Source organism: Pipistrellus kuhlii, unplaced genomic scaffold (genome assembly GCF_014108245.1).
Source record: "Pipistrellus kuhlii isolate mPipKuh1 unplaced genomic scaffold, mPipKuh1.p scaffold_m20_p_10, whole genome shotgun sequence".
NCBI classification, from domain to species: domain Eukaryota; kingdom Metazoa; phylum Chordata; class Mammalia; order Chiroptera; family Vespertilionidae; genus Pipistrellus; species Pipistrellus kuhlii.
This window is the reverse complement of record NW_023425405.1, coordinates 6,797,473-6,818,695: the sequence shown is the minus strand read 5'-3', so window position 1 is coordinate 6,818,695 and position 21,223 is coordinate 6,797,473. Positions and strand designations below refer to the sequence as shown.

Sequence of the window (21,223 nt, the reverse complement as noted above, 5' to 3'; positions counted from 1 at the left end):
GACTGGTGACAGAGCTGCTTGCCAGGAGTAACTCCTAACCTGCAAACTAGTAAAAAAGGTTTAAACCTATTTGCTAATTCTGCATCAGACCAAATACTGCTGCTTCTATTATATAAGAAAATAGTTTTTTGAACTTTTAATAATCTAACATTCTATCAACCATCACTATGTCACCAAGTACTTCCTTTTTCGGTGTCTTTTAATTAAATATCTGAGTATTGTAATTCTTTTCCTCAGATATTTTTTCTCTTAATTTTGTATTTCTTAAATTATAATGCATACATTTTGTTCTGGACATATTAAACATTTCAAAATAATTTCTTAAATAATCTATTATTAAATAATAATATAATTGACATTAAGTTAAAAAGAATGACTAATTTTTTCAATATAAGCAATTATGTATTTTAAAGGGTCCTTTATCCTAGTCTAACCGGGATAAGTTTTCCTGAATTCAACTTCCTTTCATGGTTATTTGCAGAATTGGGAAGTTATAGAGGTCTGCAAATAATGTCTATTGGCCTATTTGTCTCATAAATATTTAAACTCTTTTGTTTAAATGTACTGAATAGAACACTGACTTCTATAATACTTCACTAAACATTTGCCTCATCTTGATAGACTTGATTTGAGCAATCTGTTTTTTTTCATAATCTCTCCTTCATATTTCACATATCTTATTGTAAGCCATTCAACTACACTGTAAAGCAGTTCAGAAGCCCAAAGAAAAGAAACTAGGATTCTTGTCACAAAACTTGGTTTTAGAATATCCCTCATAGAACCCCAAGCAGGGCCAGGCAAAACTCTGCTAATCTCAGATTTTTATTTGTTTGTTTGTCTGTTTGTTTAGAGATTTTAAGTATCAAGAACACTGGCTCTTCTTTCCAAGTAAAATAGCTTTTACTTTACAAATCTAAAATGTAGCCTGTTGCAAAATCTTAAAGCACTGGACACATGGTAAAATGCAGACAATAAAGCTATTGACAGCAACAGGTAACCAGTGGCTATAAAATGTACAGCGCTTTTCTCCACAGTTGAATCGAACAGGATCTCAAGTATCTTAGATCTTGTTCTTGGTTTAAAAAAAGGATAAAAAGAACTGAGGGAAATGCTCTTGGCTGGCCCTGGAGGGATGAGGAGGTGTTAGTGACAAGGATCCGGTATTTTTTTGTTTCATTAAAACCCTGGTTTGACAGGAAACATAGGGAAAACTTAGCCACAAAAATGGCGCATCCGCTGTGCAGGCCAGCAATAGATTCTCCCACCACTGCTTAGAATAAAGAAACTTATAGTCCTCTTTCTCTCATGTTTCTGGCCACAGCCATCTTTCTTCCCTTCTTCTGCATTCACTATTGTACTCTATTCCAATCGCTTACTTTTCTTTCTTAAAAGCCTGAATGCTGAGAGGAAAAGCCCTTAGAAAGTGGTCCATGAGAGTATGCCAATTCAGTTCAAAATCCATATAGACTCTTGGGTCTGTTGAAATGAGAATGTAATTTGATTGACCCACTTTTGGTTTACTTTTTTTAAAATAAGAGGGTGAACTGAATTCTAATTCTGAATGCTGGAAATGTGATCCCAAGATCCTCACTCTGCTAAACAGTGTGCTGAATGAGATGGGGTGTGGGCCATATTTCACATTTGACTAGATGGATCCTACTGGATTTTCTGTTCTTAAAGTGACTGCTTTGGCAGAAATTTCATCCCTTGCTTTATGTCACAAGTACTGATTGAGCATCTACTTTACCGGTCAGGGGTCTTGACAGACCAGGGCTTGTTGTATCCCTTGAGACAAGACTCTTTCAAGGAAGAGAGTTATGGATACAGCATGAGTGATGTTCCCTCTCTGGGGCAGGGAAACATGCTGTATTAGAGAAGGTTTCACAGTGCTCGTAGAAGAAAACTAGGGATGCAAGGGGCCACAGCCTCCACAGGAAAAGGAAAAGCTTGAGCCAAAGTGAAGGGCACTGGTGTGAAGGGTCAGGTCAAGTGGGTCAGGTAGCCGCAGTTCAGGTTTGAAGCACCTTGAATGCTCTCATGAGAGCATCTGATGATATCAAGAGTTACATGAGTCTACAAATCCCTCCCAATACTGAGTAGAAGCAAAACAAAATCCCACCTAGTACTTTCTATTTTCCATGGATGGAGACCTGATTCCTCTATTGTGTTTCATTATTGAAGTTAGTTTTTGGTGAGTTTTTTTTTTTTTTTTCCTGAGAATTAAAGAAACACACCATGTAAAAGGAAAAGCATACCAATAATATTTGTCACTACAAATTTACATAAAACGTTTTAACATTGGCCTTAGACAAGCAATAATTTATGTTAAGTCACTAATGACTATAGCATGTTTATTGAACTTTTTGCCTTATGGGAAGAGAACAGTTTGGTTTCCTCGATTAGCAAGGTTTCCTAGCTTAGTAGGGAATGGATGGATGTGTTACTATTTCCATGGCTCTGTGTGTGGGTATGTGGGTGTATGTATGTATATGAATGACATTTGGTGCAATGGAACTTTCCAGCTGAGTTTTGATTAACGAATAGATATGTGTTTGGGGTTTATAGATGACTGATCAATAAAATATGCAAAAAACTCTTCATATAAAGGTCTTGAGAGGTCCTATCAGTGGAAGCATACACTCCAGCCTAAGGATCCTAACTGGGATAAATGTGGACAATTTTCTCACTGAAACTGCATAGTCTGGCATATTGGACGATAGTAGAAGGCCACAAGTGCAATCTCTTCCACACAAAAATCTGTATCAATTTTTCTTGACCTATTTTCAGGATTTCCCCCAATAACACAATCACCCAACCCAATCTCCAGAAGACTGTGTGCTGCAGTCTCAAAGCCTCATGTTTAGAAAGCCAGCACTCCCCATGGGTTCATAATGAAAAACTCACTGCATGAGGTAGCCTCTGTCATCATTTAGAGAAGCCCCAACTCGTCTCAGGTAAAAAGATTTATGCACCACAACCATTACCAGAGTGATTACTTGGCTAAATATCATCTTCATTTGCCTGAATGCCACTGAGTCTGACACATCCTCACAGCTCATCATGTTTGTAAAAATGCACCAATTGCTTTATTTTTTCAAATGGCAGATGCTGTAGGATTCTAATTTCAAAATGTGGAGGAAGAGGAGAAGGAAAAGGATGGCGAGGAGGAGGAAAAAGAGGAAGAGGAGGAGAGAGAGAGCGAGCGCCATCTTGAAAAGCTCCCATCAAACAGGGAACTGAAATATTCTCTTTTAAAAAAAAAATGGTGGTTATTTTATCATTTCATGGAATGGAGGGATTAGTATAAAATTTTGAATTCATTACTGAGGAACAAGAAAGCATCTTGTGTTTTCTTGATTTCTTCTGTCAATAATACTAAATAGCTAAAATGTAATGAAAGATAGGGAAGAATAGAAGTTAGAGTCACAGGCAAGAGGGATCCTTGCCATGGATGATGCTCAGACTGTACTGCATCTTAAAGGATATAAAGGCAACATGTAGTAGCCATTCTTGACTAATTAAAATTTATTTCATTCTCTGCACTTCTTTGTCTAAAATTCTTGCCACGTTTTGATAAACTTTTACCTAAGAATCTAGGCATATCCAACCAGTCTTTGAAATCTTAGCACCAAGAGTTTATCTTTGAAATAAAACAGCAGTTGCCACTACCAAAAATTAAACTTTGCATTGGGACAGACATAACTATGGAAATTCTGTGACATTTTCTTAACAGTAAGTATTGAACAGAACATACAGGATGAGTGTTTTAACAAATATCTTGCTTCTGTATCTTGCTCTTTGCACTACTATTTTCAATGTGATAGGATATGAAGGTGAAGTAAATGCATTTCAGTATAGAAATGCAAAACCCAACCAACTTCTGTACTGAAGCTTCTCTTTCCGTGAGTAATCTGAAATGAGTAATAAATATAAGCTTATCTTTTTGTATCTGCATCTAGCAAAAATAAGGGAGGAGGTACAAAAGGGGTTTCAATTATTAAATGAAACAGTAAATGTCCCATGTTCCAAAGGAGAAAGTGCTGCTCATATGCTCACAGATATATTTTTAAAATAAATTCACATCTTTATTTTGTCTGTCCTTTTTCTGACTTTCTACAGACTTAAAAAATATGATTCATATAACTGAACATTTATTTCATTTTTCTCTATTCTGGTATACTCCCACCAGGGTTCATTTCATATCTGTAGCAAAATTAACTCCTGAAAGAGAAAAACTATTGAAGTCCAGCACAGTGCTAAGCAAACAGTAGCTGTTCAATGAGGAGCTGGTGAAATGAGTTCTATTGATCTCAACTGGGCTCACCCCTCTGAGAGGCACAGAACTGTATTCAGGTCACAGGACGAAGCAGACCTTCCTCTCCTTTCTTTATGTGGGAGGCAGGCAAAAGGCAGGCTCAAAATATCCAGGATAAATCCTACCATTAAACCTAATTTTTCTAAAGGATATAATCTTATTGTTAGAATGCTCAAAATAAGGCACTATCAATTTTGAGAAGCAGAAAACATATATTATTATATATTTATTGTGTGTATATATGTACAATATACATATGTAGTTACAGACAAAATACTTATATAAATATTCTATATAATAAAAGGGTAATATGCAAATTGATCCTAACAGTGGAATTACCAGTTGCTATGATGTACACTGACCACCAGGGAGCAGACGCTCAATGCTGGAGCTGTCCCCTGGTGGTCAATGTGCTTCCACAGGGGGAGTGCTGCTCAGCCAGAGCCTCTCCCGCCGCCTCAGCAGTGCTAAGGATGTCCAACTAATGGCCGTTAGTCTGACATCCCCTGAGGGGTCCTGGGCTGCCAGAGGGATGTTTGATTGCCAGGTTAGGCCCAGTCCCCTAGGGCGTGGGCCTAAGCTGGCAGGTAGACATCCCCCAAAGGGTCCCAAACTGGGAGAGGGCATAGGCTGGGCTGAGGCACCCCCCCTAAGTGCACGAATTTTTGTGCATAGGGCCTCTAGTATATTATAATACATATTACATGTCATTTCCCCACTTTATAAACCATCAAGGGCAAATTTATCATAATCAAATATTACTCTTGAAGAATCCATTCAGCCATACTTCTTAAATATCAAATTCTTGCAATCAGCTCTTAATAGCACAATATAATTACATTTCTTCATTACACAAGAAAAACTATGCTTGCATTATTTCTTTTCTAAACGTTATTAATTTACCACTTACTTCATTCATTTACCATTTCATATATCTTTAATGTAAATTGTGACATACATGTGTATATTGAAACTAATGCCCTTTCCTCCAACAGTAATCCTTGATCCCACCTACCCACTCTGCAGGGTCTACACCCAACCCTGTCTCCTGGAAACCTTCCCAAAGGTGAATCCAGTCTACCCTCTCATACAACTCACTCCTTCATATTCTGCAAACTCTGCTATGGATGAGAGACCTTTATGGATGGATCTCTCTCGGGCAAAGGCTTAGCAATCCACTAGATGAGTATTCTCTCTAAGGAAATATTTATTATAAGGGAGATGCTCAACAAAGACTCACTGAATTGATTTGTGCTTGTGTCCTCACTGTTAATTACTAATGATAATAAAATAGTTATTTGGGCCATCTGAAACAGTTCTACATTAACTTTTAAATGGAGCTATTATTAATTTTCAAATATAATTAAAAACAAATAGCATAGACCTGATGAATATGAAAACGTTCTTTTAAGAAATACATACAAATCAATTGATGAAATAAAAAAAATATGGCTATATTTTATACCTATTACATAACAAAAGAGTAAGTCTGATTCTAGCAACTTATGAATGGAGAAAGAAAATAAACAAGACAAACAGTTAGCAAGAATATGTGTCATTGACAAAACTAAATATATTATGTGCCTATATTGCACCTGGGACTCCCATCTCAGAGGCTGGTTCAGGTACCTATCCATCTGCTGACAGACTTAAATCTTTGGACCAACTCCAAGATTGTCTGGCCTCCTGAGGTTCCTCTGGCTTGCAGAGACTATGAGGTCAACTACTATAGTCCACATTCCTCCTTCTAGGGTTACTCTGACACTGAAACTGCCTTAAGGAGAGAAGAAAGCACGGTAGCCTGTTTGGCTCAGTGGATAGAGGGCCAGCCAAAGGGTCCTGGATAGATTCCAGTCAAGGACATGTACCTTGATTGTAGGCTCCTCCCTAGCTTGTCCCTGAAGGCAACTGAATTGATGTGTTTCTCTCACATGGATGTTTCTCTGTCTTTCCCTCTCTCTTCTATAATACTCTCTCTAAAAAATCAATGGAAAAAACATCATGAGGATTAACCAAAAGAAGAAGAAAAAGAAAAAGAAGAGCAGAAAGGGATGGGAAGTTTTCCAGAACCTTTGTTCTGTGGCACTAGCTATGTTTTAGGATAGCGCGGAATTTGCAAATATTTCTACTTAAGAAAAATGAACCAAGATTACTAGGTTATCTTAAAATGAACTAGTATCACAAGGTTAACCTAGATTTGTGTTTTTTAAACCCTGGTTGTATTTTTTAATCACCTGGGAAATTTTAAGAAAACATCTGTCTTTTTTTATTTTTTTATTTTTATTTTTTAAAAATATATTTTATGGATTTTTCACAGAGAGGAAGAGAGAGGGATAGAGAGCTAGAAACATTGATAAGAGAGAATCACTGATCAGCTGCCTCTTGCACACCCCCTACTGGGGATGTGCCCATAGCCAAGGTACATGCCCTTGCCCGGAATCGAACCCAGGACCCTTCAGTCCGCAGGCCGACGCTCTATCCACTGAGCCAAACCAGTCCCGGCGAAACATCTCTGTCTGGGTCCTGTACCCACTCATGTATTAGATCCAGGGTGGGGCCCAGACATAGTATGTTTTAAAAGTTCCAAAGGTGTCTCAGTCAGCCCAGGCTGCCATAATAAAATATCATAAAATGAGTGGCAAAATGACAGACATTTATTTCTCACTAGAGGCCTGGTGCACAAATTCGTGCACGGATGGGATCCAGCCAGCAGGTCCCAGGCCAGCTGGGGGGAGGGGCATGGACACTGGCTGACTGGCCCCACCCCCTGGTCAAGCTCCTTGTGGAACTCCTGGTCAGGGGGACAATTTGCATAATAACCTTTTATTATATAGGATCATTCTGGATAATGGGAAGTCCAGGATCAAGGAGCCAGCATATTTGGTTCTGGATAGAGCTGGAGAGGACTCTCTCCCTGGCTTTCAGATAGCTGCTGTCTCTTTGTATCTTCACAGGGTAGAGAGACAGAAAGCTCTGGCCTCCCTTTCTCTTCTTATAAGGACACTGATCCCATCACGGGGGCTCTACTCTTAGGATCTCCTCTGGAACGAATTACCTCCCAAAGGCCCCACCTCCAAATCTCATCACAGTGGGAAACAGGATTTCAACATAGGAATGTTGGGAGGAGACATACCGTATTTTTCGGACCATAAGACACTCCGGACCATAAGACGCACCAGTTTTTAGAGAAGGGAAATGAAGAAAAAAAGATTCTGAAACAAATAGTGTCCTAAAATATTTTATGTGCATTAAAACCCAACATCACAGTCATAAACACATGTAATCAACCCTGTAAAGTAAACAGCAGCATTTAGAACAATTTTAGAGCCGGGCAAGCACACAGAGACCACACAGAGCCGGGCAAGTAAAAAAACTTTTTTTTAAAAGTATATGTGTAGGCTATATTTGGACCATAAGACGCAGGAACATTTTCCCCCCACTTCTGGGGGGAAAAAAGTGCGTCTTATGGTCCGAAAAATACGGTAATACCAACCAATTACAAAATGCATCGAGAATTGAGAGCCATTGACCTCGATAAATGGTTGTCAATCTTTATTTGCACTGAAACAAACATGACAATGATAGCGTATGTGTAATGTACTCTTGTGAGCAAACCAATATTCTGCACAATTCTGTATCCCATTTAAGAAAATGTGTAAGAATGCAAGAGGGTAAAAGTGTTAATTACAGAAATAATTTGTACTCTAATGACAACGCAACTTAAAATCATTGTTAAAATCTAGAAAGTTCCTTATGTCTGCCCAGCATTTTATTATTATGAGCACACAATCAGGACTCTGGTGGTGACCATGATCTCTGCCAAAAGAGGTCTTTGTAAACAACAACAGTGTGTTTTTTTTCTTATTCAAAGTTCTGAATTAATAAGTTCAGAGAAAAAGTCTAGTAACAATGTCCATCTTTTGGTAAATATGTCAGAGCTTTAGGATTTCAAGAAATAAGCAGTCCAGTCAATGACAGTGAAAGAACAGAAAAAGTATGGAGTCAATGTTGTCGGGGAAATCAGAGAAAGAAAGATAGACTATTCTACAGGTGTGGGAAAGTAATTTTACTCACTATGAATATTTTAAAAGGAAATGCTTCTTTCCTACCAATTAATGCATTATTCTTTCCAAATATATAAAAACTATATTTCTAAGGAAACTTGTAAAAAACTTATCTCCCGCCAATGTATATAATGTGTACATAAATTGATTCACATTTATTGAATGAAATCAGAAAGTTTACATTAACCAGCACTTTAAATGCTTCCATATATGTGTGCAAATATGAAAAAAATAAAGACAACCCGCCTATTTTAGGGCACTAGGATTTTTAAGCAAAAAGAAATGTTAACGTATCTTTTAAAAATGATGTTAACTACAAATTATATCACAGTAAGATATTTTTAAATAATGGTATCAAATAGCATCAATGTTCTCCCTAATTCTTCATCAAGATGCTGGGCAATGCTGAGGGTTTTTTAAATCTTAAATTCATGCTTAAAGGAAGTGAAGAGGAAGATCAATGGCCACCAAAAGCAAACAAATAAGAGAAAGGAAGGAAGGGGAGTAAGGAGAAAACACAGCAAAGATCCTAAAAGAGGACCAAGTCTTTTTTTCTGTTTTTAACTCCTATGAGGATTTCTAACTCACCCCACACCCAGTTCCATTTGAATTCAACTCAATTCAGTATATGCTTAATATCTGCTATGTGCAGGGCTAAGCTAGGCACAGCTTAGATTAATAATAAAACTTGAGACAATTTTCAAAAGCATGCATATCCATCCTAATTTATAAAGAGCCAGGGTCCATAATGTTCAAAATTATTGAATGAACCACCAAATGCCAGGCTGCACACACAGCAGACTCAGGAGGGCAGGGATTGGTGAGTGGACTGAACTGCTGACCTCTCGGTCCCTCCTAGGTCTTGGGTTCCATGGTGACCCAGCACTCACTGCAGCAGCCAAGGTGGGTGTGATGTGACCATCACCCCAAAGAGGGAGTCCCAGGCTACCTGGCCAGCGACCCTGCAGTGGGCGGGGCCTCTCTCTTCGGGGCAATCAATCACAGGGCTCCCAGACTGCACGAAGGCACAGGTCCAGCTGAAGGCCACCGCCCCCCAACACACACAACTATATGTCGTGTCCTTCATCTGCTTTCTAGAACAGCTTTGGCCACTACCTCTTGCAGTCAGCTTGACTGGAGGAGATTAATCCATTATGATGACTTTTGACTGACTAAAAACACAAGTCTTCATGGGTTCAAGACACTTCATTTTTCATTACTGACCCCCTAACCTCTACTGCCCTCTCCTCCCTAACGGGTAAACATGAGTACACAGTCACATGCACACACCCGCACAGGCACATACAATGACTTGATGCCCTGCTCCCTGGGCCATATCCAAGCATCATTACTGCCAACTCATCTAGAATTTAACCTTCACTCAAAACTGCTACTGCGAGGACACTTAACAGTATCCATCTCAGGAGCTCCAATTTTAAGACCCAGGTCGTGTCTGGATCTAGGTGATGCTTATGGGCCTTTCTGGGAGAATCAAAGAATGTGAAGATGAGGTGCCAGAAGTGGCATGGCTCAAAGTGAATAGTGACCTAACTCTTGGGCTGGGGGTCAGAATCAAAAGAAGAAAATGTCTGATGAAATGGACCCATCTTAACAGCAAAAGCTACTGCTAAGAACCTTCACAGTTCTTTTTCTCTATGACCTGTACATTAAATATTTACCAGGTACCTACTATAGGTTCTAAGTCCAAGAATCCTAAGTCCAAGCGTGAATGAAATACTGTCTTTGCCCTCAAGGAGCTAGAGGGGGAGATAGATACACTACAAAATGATACGGTGAATGCTAAAACCCGTCATGGATGATGTGCTGTGGGAGCAGAGCACTCACTTCTGAGCTAAGAGCTAATCTCTCCCCTTTAACACCAGTCTATACAGGCCACAGAGTGGCTACGGAATTGTCTTCACTATTAAAGCTCTACCACCTAGTCCCACCTTCTTTAACAGTAATATTTACACTTTTACATTTTGCATACCTTGCAGGGCTATCACTCAATTCAAAGATCCCGGGTTCTCATTAGTTCAATGTAATAACTATTCCATAAAAGCCCTTAAAACAGTTACCTCTCCTCTATGACTCATAGTTAAGCTTCCTTACAGGAAAGCCACAGCGGCTTTTCCCATTACCTGTTCAGTGGGTCAAGATTAAATAATAATTAGAGGCATACAGTCATCACATTAGTTCTCCACCTAGTAGCACACCTCTCAATTATTTTAGAGAAGGTCCAGATTCACTTAGGGGATTACCTTACAGTCATCTTTAAGTTCCGCCTCTCTTATTAAGAATCTCTAGCATTAAATGTGTTACTCATGTGGTTTTTTTTAAAATAATAATATTAAGTCAGGTATCAGAAATCAAATCCACAGTGAAAACTTGTTAATAATCTGGACACCAGGCTAATATTTACATGTCAAACTAGCTCAGAAGTTGTCAAAGTGCGGACCTGGCCCTAGCAACAGCATATCCTGGGAATCTGTTAGATGTGGATTCTCAAGCCCCACCCCTTACCTACCAAATCAGAAACTCTTCAGGGTGGGGCCTGGAATCTGTGTTTTAAGTGTTTCTGATGATTCTGACACACACTAAAGTCTGAGGACTGTAATCTAGCTAGTTGGCAAAACCAGTTCAGGCTACAGGCCAATTTTGACAGAATAGTCCAAGTAGATGAACTCACACCATATTTAACAACCCCCCCCCCCCAAATAAAAAGAAAACCCATAATGTTTCTCTTTAGTAATTTGGGAAAATATTTGTTCCAGTCTAAATAGTTTAATGATATTTTGTTTGTGTTCTGAAGTTATTTGAGGGATGCAATTGGTCTATATGTTCATTCAAAACACCAGAATATTTTGGACAAAAAGTGATAAGGTCATTAGTGAATTCTACAAATTTTTGCAGATAATGGCAAGAATGGCAGCCTAACATTCAAATTGTCCCAGAGCTGTCACCAGGCACCGCTGGCCTCAGTAGGTAGACCTCTCATGAGCATCTCTTACCTGTGCAAGGTCTCTTGTTGACCTCAAAGGCACTGAAGACGAGTAACAAACACATTCACAATACCAGGTAGATGTTGAGGGAAAGATAATTGAAGTGGAGGCCGAATATTTCATTTGTAGATAATGTGCCTCTGTTTTTTTTTTTTTCAAACTATGCTACTCTAAGATCAAGATACTCATCAGATCTGAGATTGTAAAGACTCCTATGTCTGCCTGCAGGCAACACTATAAAAGGCCAACTTTCTCAAAATAGAGAAAGGTTGATAAAGGAGTCAACAGTTAGTCTAAAAAAAAAAATCAAATTTGAATCCTAAAACAGGCTTACATTCTATATCATCACATACACTTGTGGTACTCTTAATTAATTTAATCCTTTACAATCTAACATCATCAAAGCATTAAAGAAAATATCCAATAAACTAAAATCTAAATAACCAAAAGCAACAAGCTGCAAATTATGCTTTATTAAGAAGTTGCAAAATGGAACCTATTGGAATGGGATATAGTTCAGCCATAAGATGGAATGAAGTACTGATACAGACTAGAGGAAGAGTCCTGAAAACACTATGTTAACAGAATGAAGCCAGCCACCGAAGACCGCATATTATCTGACTCCATTTATATGAAATACTCATACAGGCAAATCTAGAGGAGAAAAAGTAGATTAGAAGTTTCCAGGGCTGGGGTCAAGAGAATGAGGAATGACGATTAATGGAGTTTATGTGAGGGGTGATGAAATGCTATAATTAGATAGCAGTGATGATTGCACAACTTTGTGAAAACACCCAAAACTACTGAATCGTGCACTCTCAGAGATGAATTGTACACCATGTGAATCACAGCTCAATTAAAAAGAATTCATGGTATACTCAGCGGATGTGGTTTGGAAGGCATACAAAACAGTATGCTCTAATTTATTTCTATACTGCAGTGAGGTGTGTTTTAAATAATCATCTAAGTACCAAGGGGATCTGGCTTTGTTGTTAAAACAGATCTACAGAGGAAATGTACATTCCACAGGTGTGTATCTGATGACCACAGCACTAACAAAAAATGTCTTTCCCTCTCCAGAGTCAGCTGTATGATGCTGGAGAGAACCAGCACCAGAATCCCCTGTAAGTCTTCAGCGTCCCTGTGTGTCTCACATCACCCCTGAGTACTTCCGCAAAGCTTTTGGGATAGATATTTTGACCATGTGTCTTGGGGTAGGTTTGGGGAGGTGGCAGTTATCACGTTTGCCATACAATTCTAACTAGTTAGAATATGAAATTATTTTTTTCTTGTACATGTGACTGTGCCAAGAACAGCACCATCTGTTGGATGAAAATGTAGGTTAATATCTACTTGAATATGAACAACCTAAACATTTAACAAGAGTCTTATCCTCTAACTAAAAAGAGTATGTGCACCCATAAATGGAGGTATGCTTTCCAACTTCCAAGTGCATGCCTCCAAACCTATTCCAGTCCATCATCATAGCAAATATTACTAAAGGAAAACAAAACAAAGCATTTCTTTAATAAAATGCAAATAATCCAATCTTACAATTCTTCGGGAAAATGGCTACTTCTGAGTGCACCTCCACTACTTAATGTGTCACCTAAAAGGCGGTGCATGAAAGATGAGTCCTGGATAAACAGATCAGCCTACAGCTCTCCTCTGGCTCTGGCACCAGGGGCGGAAGGTTGACAGAAATGTTGATTGAAACTTTTTTTTTTAAAGTAACTGCCCAGACTTGAATGTGACTAAATTAAAAGTATGAAAAAACACTGAAAAGTCGGGTTGGTGCTTGTTCCTGTTACTACCTTTCAGGCATTGTGTGAGCAGTGGGGGGAAGGGGTGTGTGTGTGTGTGTGTGTGTGTGTGTGTGTGTGTGTATGAGTGCGTGTGTGTAATGCTCGTGCATTTTTCATTCAAGTCCATAATATCTGTAGCCTGAACTTAATAGCAAAAACCGCGCTGTAATGTGCAGCCCCGCACCATGGTTAGATGTATGGCTGCATTTATCTTCTGATGTGTACGGAACAACAGGCTCTTCCCACACTGCAAAATGAGAGAGAGAGGAGCTGTGAGGACGGGGCAGTGATGCCCAGTGTCTCCTGTGCGGCGGGAGCCGGAGCCCGCGGGCAGGTGGCAGGCGGCGGAGGTCGCGGTGGGGAGGGCGCCTTCCCACGCAGCTGGCACCGTGGGGTCCCGGCCCCCCGCCCCTTCTCCTCCTGGTACACGGCGGCGGCGAGAGCCAGTGCCTAAGGCTCCAAGACACCCCACCTGTGTCCCACAGGACCCCGAGGGGAAGCCCGAGGTCCCCACTCACCCAGGCGGCACACGCAGAGCAGCGGGATGAGGGCGAGGAGGCGCGCCGGGAGGAGCATCTCCGGGCGATCCGGGGGCCCCCGCCGCGCGGCCGCTCAGCTTCTCGGGGCGCAGAGGGAGCGAGCGGGAAGGAAATGTCTTCTCCTCCAGCATATAGATGTGCAGATCGTGTGTGTGTGTGTGTGTGTGTGTGTGTGTGTGTGTGTGTGAGAGAGAGAGAGAGAGAGAGAGAGAGAGAGAGAGAGAGAGAGAGAGAGAGAGAGAGAGAGAGAGAGAGAGGAAGCGTGGTGGTGATCGGGGGAATAGGAGCCACTAGCCGAGGCGCATGTCGGCGGGCGCGCGGGCGGGCGGCGGGAGTCGGTCTCCTTCTCCGGCTGCGGCCGCCGCGGTCTGAGCGCTCGGAGCGCAGCGGCGCCGGGAGGCGGGGGCTGTGCGCGCGGCCGCGGGACCGGGCGGGGGCGGGGGCGGGGGCGGGGGCGCGGGCGGGAACGGGGCGGGGGACTGGGGCGGACGCAGGGACGGGGCGGGGGAGCACCGCCTCGCCTCGCCTCGCCGCTGGGAACTGGCCGCAGCCCGGGTTCCGCGTGACTGTGGGCGGAGGGGCGCGGCTGTCGCTCCGGGTGCGGGTCCCAATACACGAGTCCCATGGCGACACCCCCCGCCCCCCGCAGCAGCCGCCCTGGCTGAAGTCGGTGGGACCCGCTGGGGTTTAGAGTCTTCGCGGAGTGACCATCCTCTCTGAGGACTCCCCCATCCCTTTGGAAGAGAAGAGGCCAGACCCCCACAGTCCCGTACAGCCCGAGATGGACCTTCGGGGTTCACGCCTGGAACTGTTTTTCCATTCATCGCTGCCCTCCCTGCAGATGCTAAGTGGCTCCGATCAGCCCCTCTCCGTCTCCAATGCCCACATCACCGAAGGCGTTCCATCCATCCCCTGTTACTTACTTCCAGGGCAGCTGACCCGCAAATAATCTCCGTCCGGCCCAGGCTGTGTGACCAGTCAGACCATGCCCCTTCCCCAAAGTGCCATCACATTGTCCTGCTGCGCACAGCGGCTTGGGGAACGTTCAAGTGCATGAGTCTGGGTCGCAGGGAAACGTTGTCTAATTGGTTGATTGAAAGATAAAGAAAAGAGATATATTGCATGCCTCCTGCTGCCTCCGAGCTGGCAATGTCACGCTGTGCGTGCTGGTTTGAGTGGTGGTCTCCATAGCTAGCCTGGGAGCACCTTGGTGGTGGGAGTTTGCCTTATTTCTTATCGCCCTAGAGGCAGAGATAGCCAATGTGTATTCTCTAAGTGTTTGTTGAATTAACTTGAAGCCTAAAGGACAAGATAATGCAACGTCCTGAAAATTCATGAACTTTTCAAATATTTTCATTTATATATCCTTTAACTATTGGAATATTTTTTCTACTTATATGAGACCAAATTTGGAGCTTTTAGAAACTCCACTCCAAGACACCGAAAATCAAGTTCTGAATTAATCGCTTGTATTCTTAGCAACCATTTGATGTAGGTTTCCTGTACAGTGAGTGCTCCTGTGTCCTGTTCTGGTCTCAAAAATAGTATTTTAGTTTAAACATTTTAAAGAAAGTTATCACATGCAAAATTGAGTTCTGAATGTATTTCGAGTGTTACCACCTGTTCTCACCAATATCCACAGCGTCTGAACTCCAGGTTACTAGTAAATGTGCAGAGGCAGTGGTTCTGTTTGCTATTACTTCCGAAATTGATTGTAACCATGTAATAAATTTCAAATCAATCTAGAATGCTTAATCAGGAATACATGTACATTTTAAGAAAATTGATTCAATCTTATTCCTTCCATGAATAAAATAGAAAAGGTGCAACTTTGAAAAGAATTATAATGGGGGTTGATTGTTCAGTTTCCACTAGGGAAGAAAATAGTTGCTAACACAGCAAGAAACGCATATAAACTAGAAATGTACCAAGAGGTCACATAAAGTGTTTCATATGGACTGGAGTAGGTAGATGAGGTTTCCTAAAGAACTGTAGTTAATTGAGGACTAGAAGGGGGGAAATTGATGTCAAAGGTTTGGGGGCAAACAAAAATGAAATAAGCAGTCATGTGCTATAAAAATAGTGTGACTTAAATTTGAGCAGATTAAGTGGGAAACATTGCTTTTCTATCGGGGGAGCTTATACGTGAAGTACTAAGCAAGAGGGAACCACAAAAGAAACTTCCAAGATCTTCAACTATTTAGAAGCTAGTTTTGCTCAGGAGCATATGTGGTGTTCCATAATGTCTCAGTTAACAAGTCTACCTGACTAGTCTGCCAGAATAATCCAACAATAACAAAAATGACACTAACTCCCTTTTTACTTGGCCAAAAAGTCACATCACTAGTCACTCTTTTGAGTGAGATCACAAAACCTTTGAGATCCTAGTTACCCTGGTAAAAAGGACAGATGGATCCTGTGGTCTCTGCTAATTCAGTTCTCAGCTAAAATCATTGTCCTTCTTCTAGGAAGGCACGGAAGCCACCTTGAGGGAATTGTCAAGTTGCTATTGAGGTTTTCATTGGGAGCAGGATGGCAATCAATTCTATATGACTGAGTAATGGCAACGGAAAGCTGCCATGGAGAACCAGCCAGTGTGGATCTCATGGTCCTGGGGAGGGTGATGGAGCAGGAGGCTCAGCTGGTTCAGGTTCTTGAAAAAATAGGTCAACAGCCCAGGTGTTGGAGAAGAGAAGGCATCAGAAGGGTCAGAACATCAAAAGCAGATTATACCTCACATTTCACAATTTTATGGGGGTCATGGTCATTTCTGAGATGTGTTGCCTGATTTATATTCATTAGTTATTGTGATTTAAAGTTATAAACTTATGAAATCACATCAGAATCTGAATCTATCACCTATCTACCTATTTATCTATTTACCCATATGTAAGTCAATTGATAGCCATATATCATGTCATGTATTATATATTATATACTTATGTATGAAAATATATTTACATATTTATATCTTTTGTATATTTAGACATATATTCTATAATCTTACAATATTATATATGTGGTGGTGCTGGTAAAGTTTATTTAAATTATGCTGTATCATATCAATCACATTTAAGTTCTGGAAGTTTGTATTTACAGGTGGAGTTTAATATATTCCTGGAAGGATATTTTGTTATTGTTGTTTTTTTTTTTCTTTTGTCAAAAATAAAAACAAAACAGGATACACTTAATATGAGAGTTCAGTAGCTTAATGAACATCTTTGTTGTTTGAGGGGTTATTATCTTGGATTTTAGAATGAAATATATCCAGAGGTTGCCAATGGCAATTTATGAGAGAGTCATAGAATTCTTTGCTTTCTACCATAAACTCCTTATTTAATTATTAAATATTCAATGAAGATTTGGACCTTCTAATGGGTCTTCGTCTTAGTTCTCATCCAGAGAAGTGGTGAACTGAAGTGGAACCAAAGTTTCAGTGTGCACACAGGGGCCTCACCAGCAGGAAGACAGGTATGTCCATTTCCATCCACTGCACAGCCACGCTGTAGCCAAAATAGAATCGCAGCTGTGCTGTTGTTCATACCAGTTGCCAAAGAGGTATACCTGGTGGGGATGAAACTCTGGCCTCACTTTTTGCCAGAACGGGTAATCATTATTTTGTTGAGCTATGCAAACAAAATAAGCTATAGGGTAATTACCTATATCTATCCATCCATTCAACCATCCACCCATCTATCTGTCCATTCACCCATCCTCTATCTGTCTACATCAATTCTTTAAAATTCATTCTTTACGTTTATTTTTCTTATGCATCACATTTCTATTGTGTGTCCATTATATGTCCTGCATTGCTTTAGGAGCTGACCATTAAAGTTTTAGTTGTTCTATCATTTTCATAACGGAACTCACAGTCTGAAAGGAGATAAAAGCATTGTTCTACAAAATACCTTTGCTGAGGATTGCCAGATAAAATACATGATGCCTAGTTAAATTTGAATTTCATATAAACAAAGAATAATTTTTAGTGCAAAATAATTTTAGTGTACTGTGATGCACTAAATTTAATGAATAAACTTAAGGAATAGGTTTTTAGGGTAATGAATACTTTTTACTTACAAATTAATTTTTAGTGCACTCCAAGACAACTTTTAGCACATTTTTATATTTTGTAAAAATGAATTATTTATCTGAAGTTTAAATTTAACAGGGTGTCCTGTATTTTTATTTGCTAAGTCATCCCATCACACTTGGGTGGCTCTGGGAATTGTCTGATGTTAGGGCTGGACATTTGTGGGGGTGAAATAGCCACAGTCTCCCATAAGTTTTCTTCCTCAGCAAATTATTTTTGAAGTGTCCCTAATGTGAATAAAGATAGGGGCAGTTGGAGGAAGGAGGGTGTTTTCTCTGCAGAATATGTGTGGCTCAGAACTATGGAGTATTGTATAATCACTGAATAAAATATGGAATTTAGGGGCATGTAAAATACTTCTTATACTATGACAGTAATGAGTTCTTCCTGGTTTGCTCACAAATGCTAGTGCTCCTTTTTATCCATTTTTATTGACAAATATATTTCAGCAGAAATAATTAGGTTGGATCAACTCAGTATTTACAGTCTGAGAATGTAATTTTATTTTTTTTAGAAATAAAATATGTGTTTTGTGATTATAAGATGTTTGTCAGAGCATATCTCATTTTACTTGAAACCAAGTAATTTAGATTGTGATGACAGATTTATCTTATGTTTTGAACCTTACAAATTGTGTTCACAATGATTGAGACAATGGCTTATACTCAGTATTCTTGTGAAATTTCTGGGGGGAAAACTGAAGAATAATTTTACTTTCTTTGACATAGTCAAACCTTTTATTTGGATTTGTCCCACTAACAACTTCCTACCTAAAAAGCAGGTAGGAACCTGCCTGAGTTTTGTATCTTTACTCCTAATGACCCTAAGGTGTTTAGCTAGTTGACCCATTACTACCTTTTCACAATTTCAGGTATAAAACAGGTGGGAGGATCCTCACTGATAGGTCCAGAGCTAAGTGTGATATGGTACCCTGAGTCCATTTGAAGAAGGGATAATTACGTTTAAAAGAAAACCACAGTGAGCTACATACTTAGCCTTTTAGTATATTATCATGACTCACTACAAAATAATGTAAACTCATTATATGCAAAGTATATAATTTAGTGATTAAAATTGTATTAAAGAACACAAAAAGGTAGGAACCATTTTATCCATGTCAGGAACATTTAGTTCAGGATAAATTTTCCTCTGTGTATTAAAATAATTTATTTATGCATTTTGCATAAATTTAAAACAGTGGTTAGAAAAAATAAGCATAAAACTGTAAAAATTACTTGTGGATGGATATTGCTTACATGTTTATCTTTCTTTCAAAAAGCAAATATGTCATTGTAACAAGGATCTTAGGTGTCATCTTAAATTTTTGATTGGTTATACTGCTATCTTGCTTTGGAAATATTCCTTTGTCTTTGAATAAGCCCAATTTTTGTATATGTTTAAACGTAAGGGTATTCAAATTCTTGAGCCTCTCTTTATCCTGAACTAAACTTTTAACTTGATTAACTCATATAAAAATGGTTTTTCTTTTTAAACTGACAATTTTTAGAACAGTTTTAGGTTCACAACAAAATTGAGCAGCAAGTAGGGAGAGTTCCCATGAACTCTATGACCTGCACAGCCCTCTCCACTGTCAACATCCCACAACAGAGGCACATTGTTATAATCGATGAACTGAGCTGCAATTCTCTAATCGTTTACATTTACCTTTCCCCCCAACATCCATGATCTGAATTTCATTGTAAGTTCCAAGGGAATGTATCTTCGAATTTGCATTAAATTACAAAGATTCATATGGCCAAATTTAGGTTTATTGCTACTTCCATTTCTTTGTCATTTAAAGGTGAAAACATTCTTCTCTCTCTCTTATCAGAAGCAAGCACAGGATTTAAAGAGTTTTTATAAGCTTAATTTAAAAATCAATATTTCTCTGCTCTCTAGGTCTTCAAAAAATACCCATGATAGTATTAGCCTGGAAACTAAATGTGTAAAACAACTTCTGAAAAAAATCAGGAAATCAGCATTAGACTGGGCCATTGGAATGAGCCACTCTATTTCAAAGGCATACACATTTCCAATAAATAATCACTTAACTCTTTTCTGCCTATTTCCAATGAAAACTAACATACAACCACTCTAGATGATCCATTATACTCTGACAATATTAAAAACTATTATGTTCACCTTTATTTTTAGCCTAAATTATCTCTATATGATACCATCCACTTGACCTTAGGGACCAAGAAAAAAACTCTCCCCTTTTCTTGTAGAAAGAATTTCTGCTTTCCTCCAATCCTAGATAGTGAGTTTGTTTTTTGTCTTTCTTCTCTTGCTAAATGCTCATTCTTCCAAGATTGATCTGAATCCACTGACTCTTCTGGGATCAATGATCCATCATTTCTTTGAATCTGTCCCTTCCAATTTATTCTTCTCACCAGGCTATTAAATATTTTCAATTAAAAAGTCTTGGGTTTTTTTTGTTTGTTTTTTGTGTTTTTTGTTTTTTTTGTTTTTTACTGCATATCTCATTATAATCATAGTACCAGGTAAGTATTTATAATTCTCTTGAAAGAATGGACTATCATCATCTCTACATCCTCACCTCCTTCCAATTTCTACCAAAGCATCAACATTAGGTTTCTGCCTTCCTTTTTCCATTAATAGTTATCTTTAAAAGGTAAAAAAAATAAGTAAATAAATAAATAAAAATCCCATTTTAACGGTCTTGCAAATGCAGTGCACCTTGAAACTAAAATCTCATAGTTTCTCTAAAACTGGTGCTTTCTATGGTCTTTAACACTATAACACCTGAGAAATCTCCTTGGCCTCTTCCTCCCCAGCCTCAGCTCATCAGTCACCAAATCCTACAGTTTACTCTGAAATTTTACTCTGTATGGATCATTACTTATTCAGATAATCAATGGGCCTACCACATAGCCAGTGCTTAATAAATATTTACATATATGAACTAATTTATTGAAGGTGGGCCATTGTCAAAACAATACTACTCACTGCCTCTCCTGCCTGCTTATGGTAAGTGTCAAGAGAGCCACGCAATTCATCAGCCTGTAGCCTGGATGTTTCCCTATCATTTCCTGGACATTAACTTACACCCTCTGAACAAGGAGGCTTCTTCTTCCTCTTGCCTTACTGGCTGGTTTTTATGATAATAGACTTAGACTACTCATAGCACATTTTCCTTGACTTTTGTTCCTCAACTGTCAGTGCATTCATTGCCAACCTCCAGTGCATTCATTCCCAGATCACAATCTTATTCGCTCCTCTTCTTTAATGATTAACTTCTCCACAGATTCTGTTTAAGTAGAGAACCAGCTAGGCCTGAGGACTTCAATCTTTCCCTGATGTTTTCAGCAGCAGTATTTGGCCTTCAGTTATTTAAAATTTTTAAAGTTAAGAAGCATCTATATTTTGAGGCTATTGCAAAACCCT

The 21,223-nt window shown here is 39.5% G+C and overlaps 1 protein-coding gene across 4 annotated transcripts in view; it reads right to left on the bottom strand.

Moving 5' to 3' along the window:
- The window catches only part of PTPRZ1 (protein tyrosine phosphatase receptor type Z1), a 173,227-nt gene extending 159,123 nt beyond the window's left edge, over positions 1–14,104 (bottom strand). For 2 of the 4 annotated variants that reach the window (XM_036425438.2, XM_045576337.1), the window contains exon 1: positions 13,705–14,104. In XM_036425438.2, coding sequence (XP_036281331.1) covers positions 13,705–13,762 — 58 coding nt within the window. In that variant the 5' untranslated portion in view covers positions 13,763–14,104. The remainder of the gene's footprint in view (positions 1–13,704) is intronic. The other 2 variants (XM_045576350.1, XM_045576354.1) reach the window with 1 other exon arrangement.
- Positions 14,105–21,223: the final 7,119 nt, after the last annotated feature.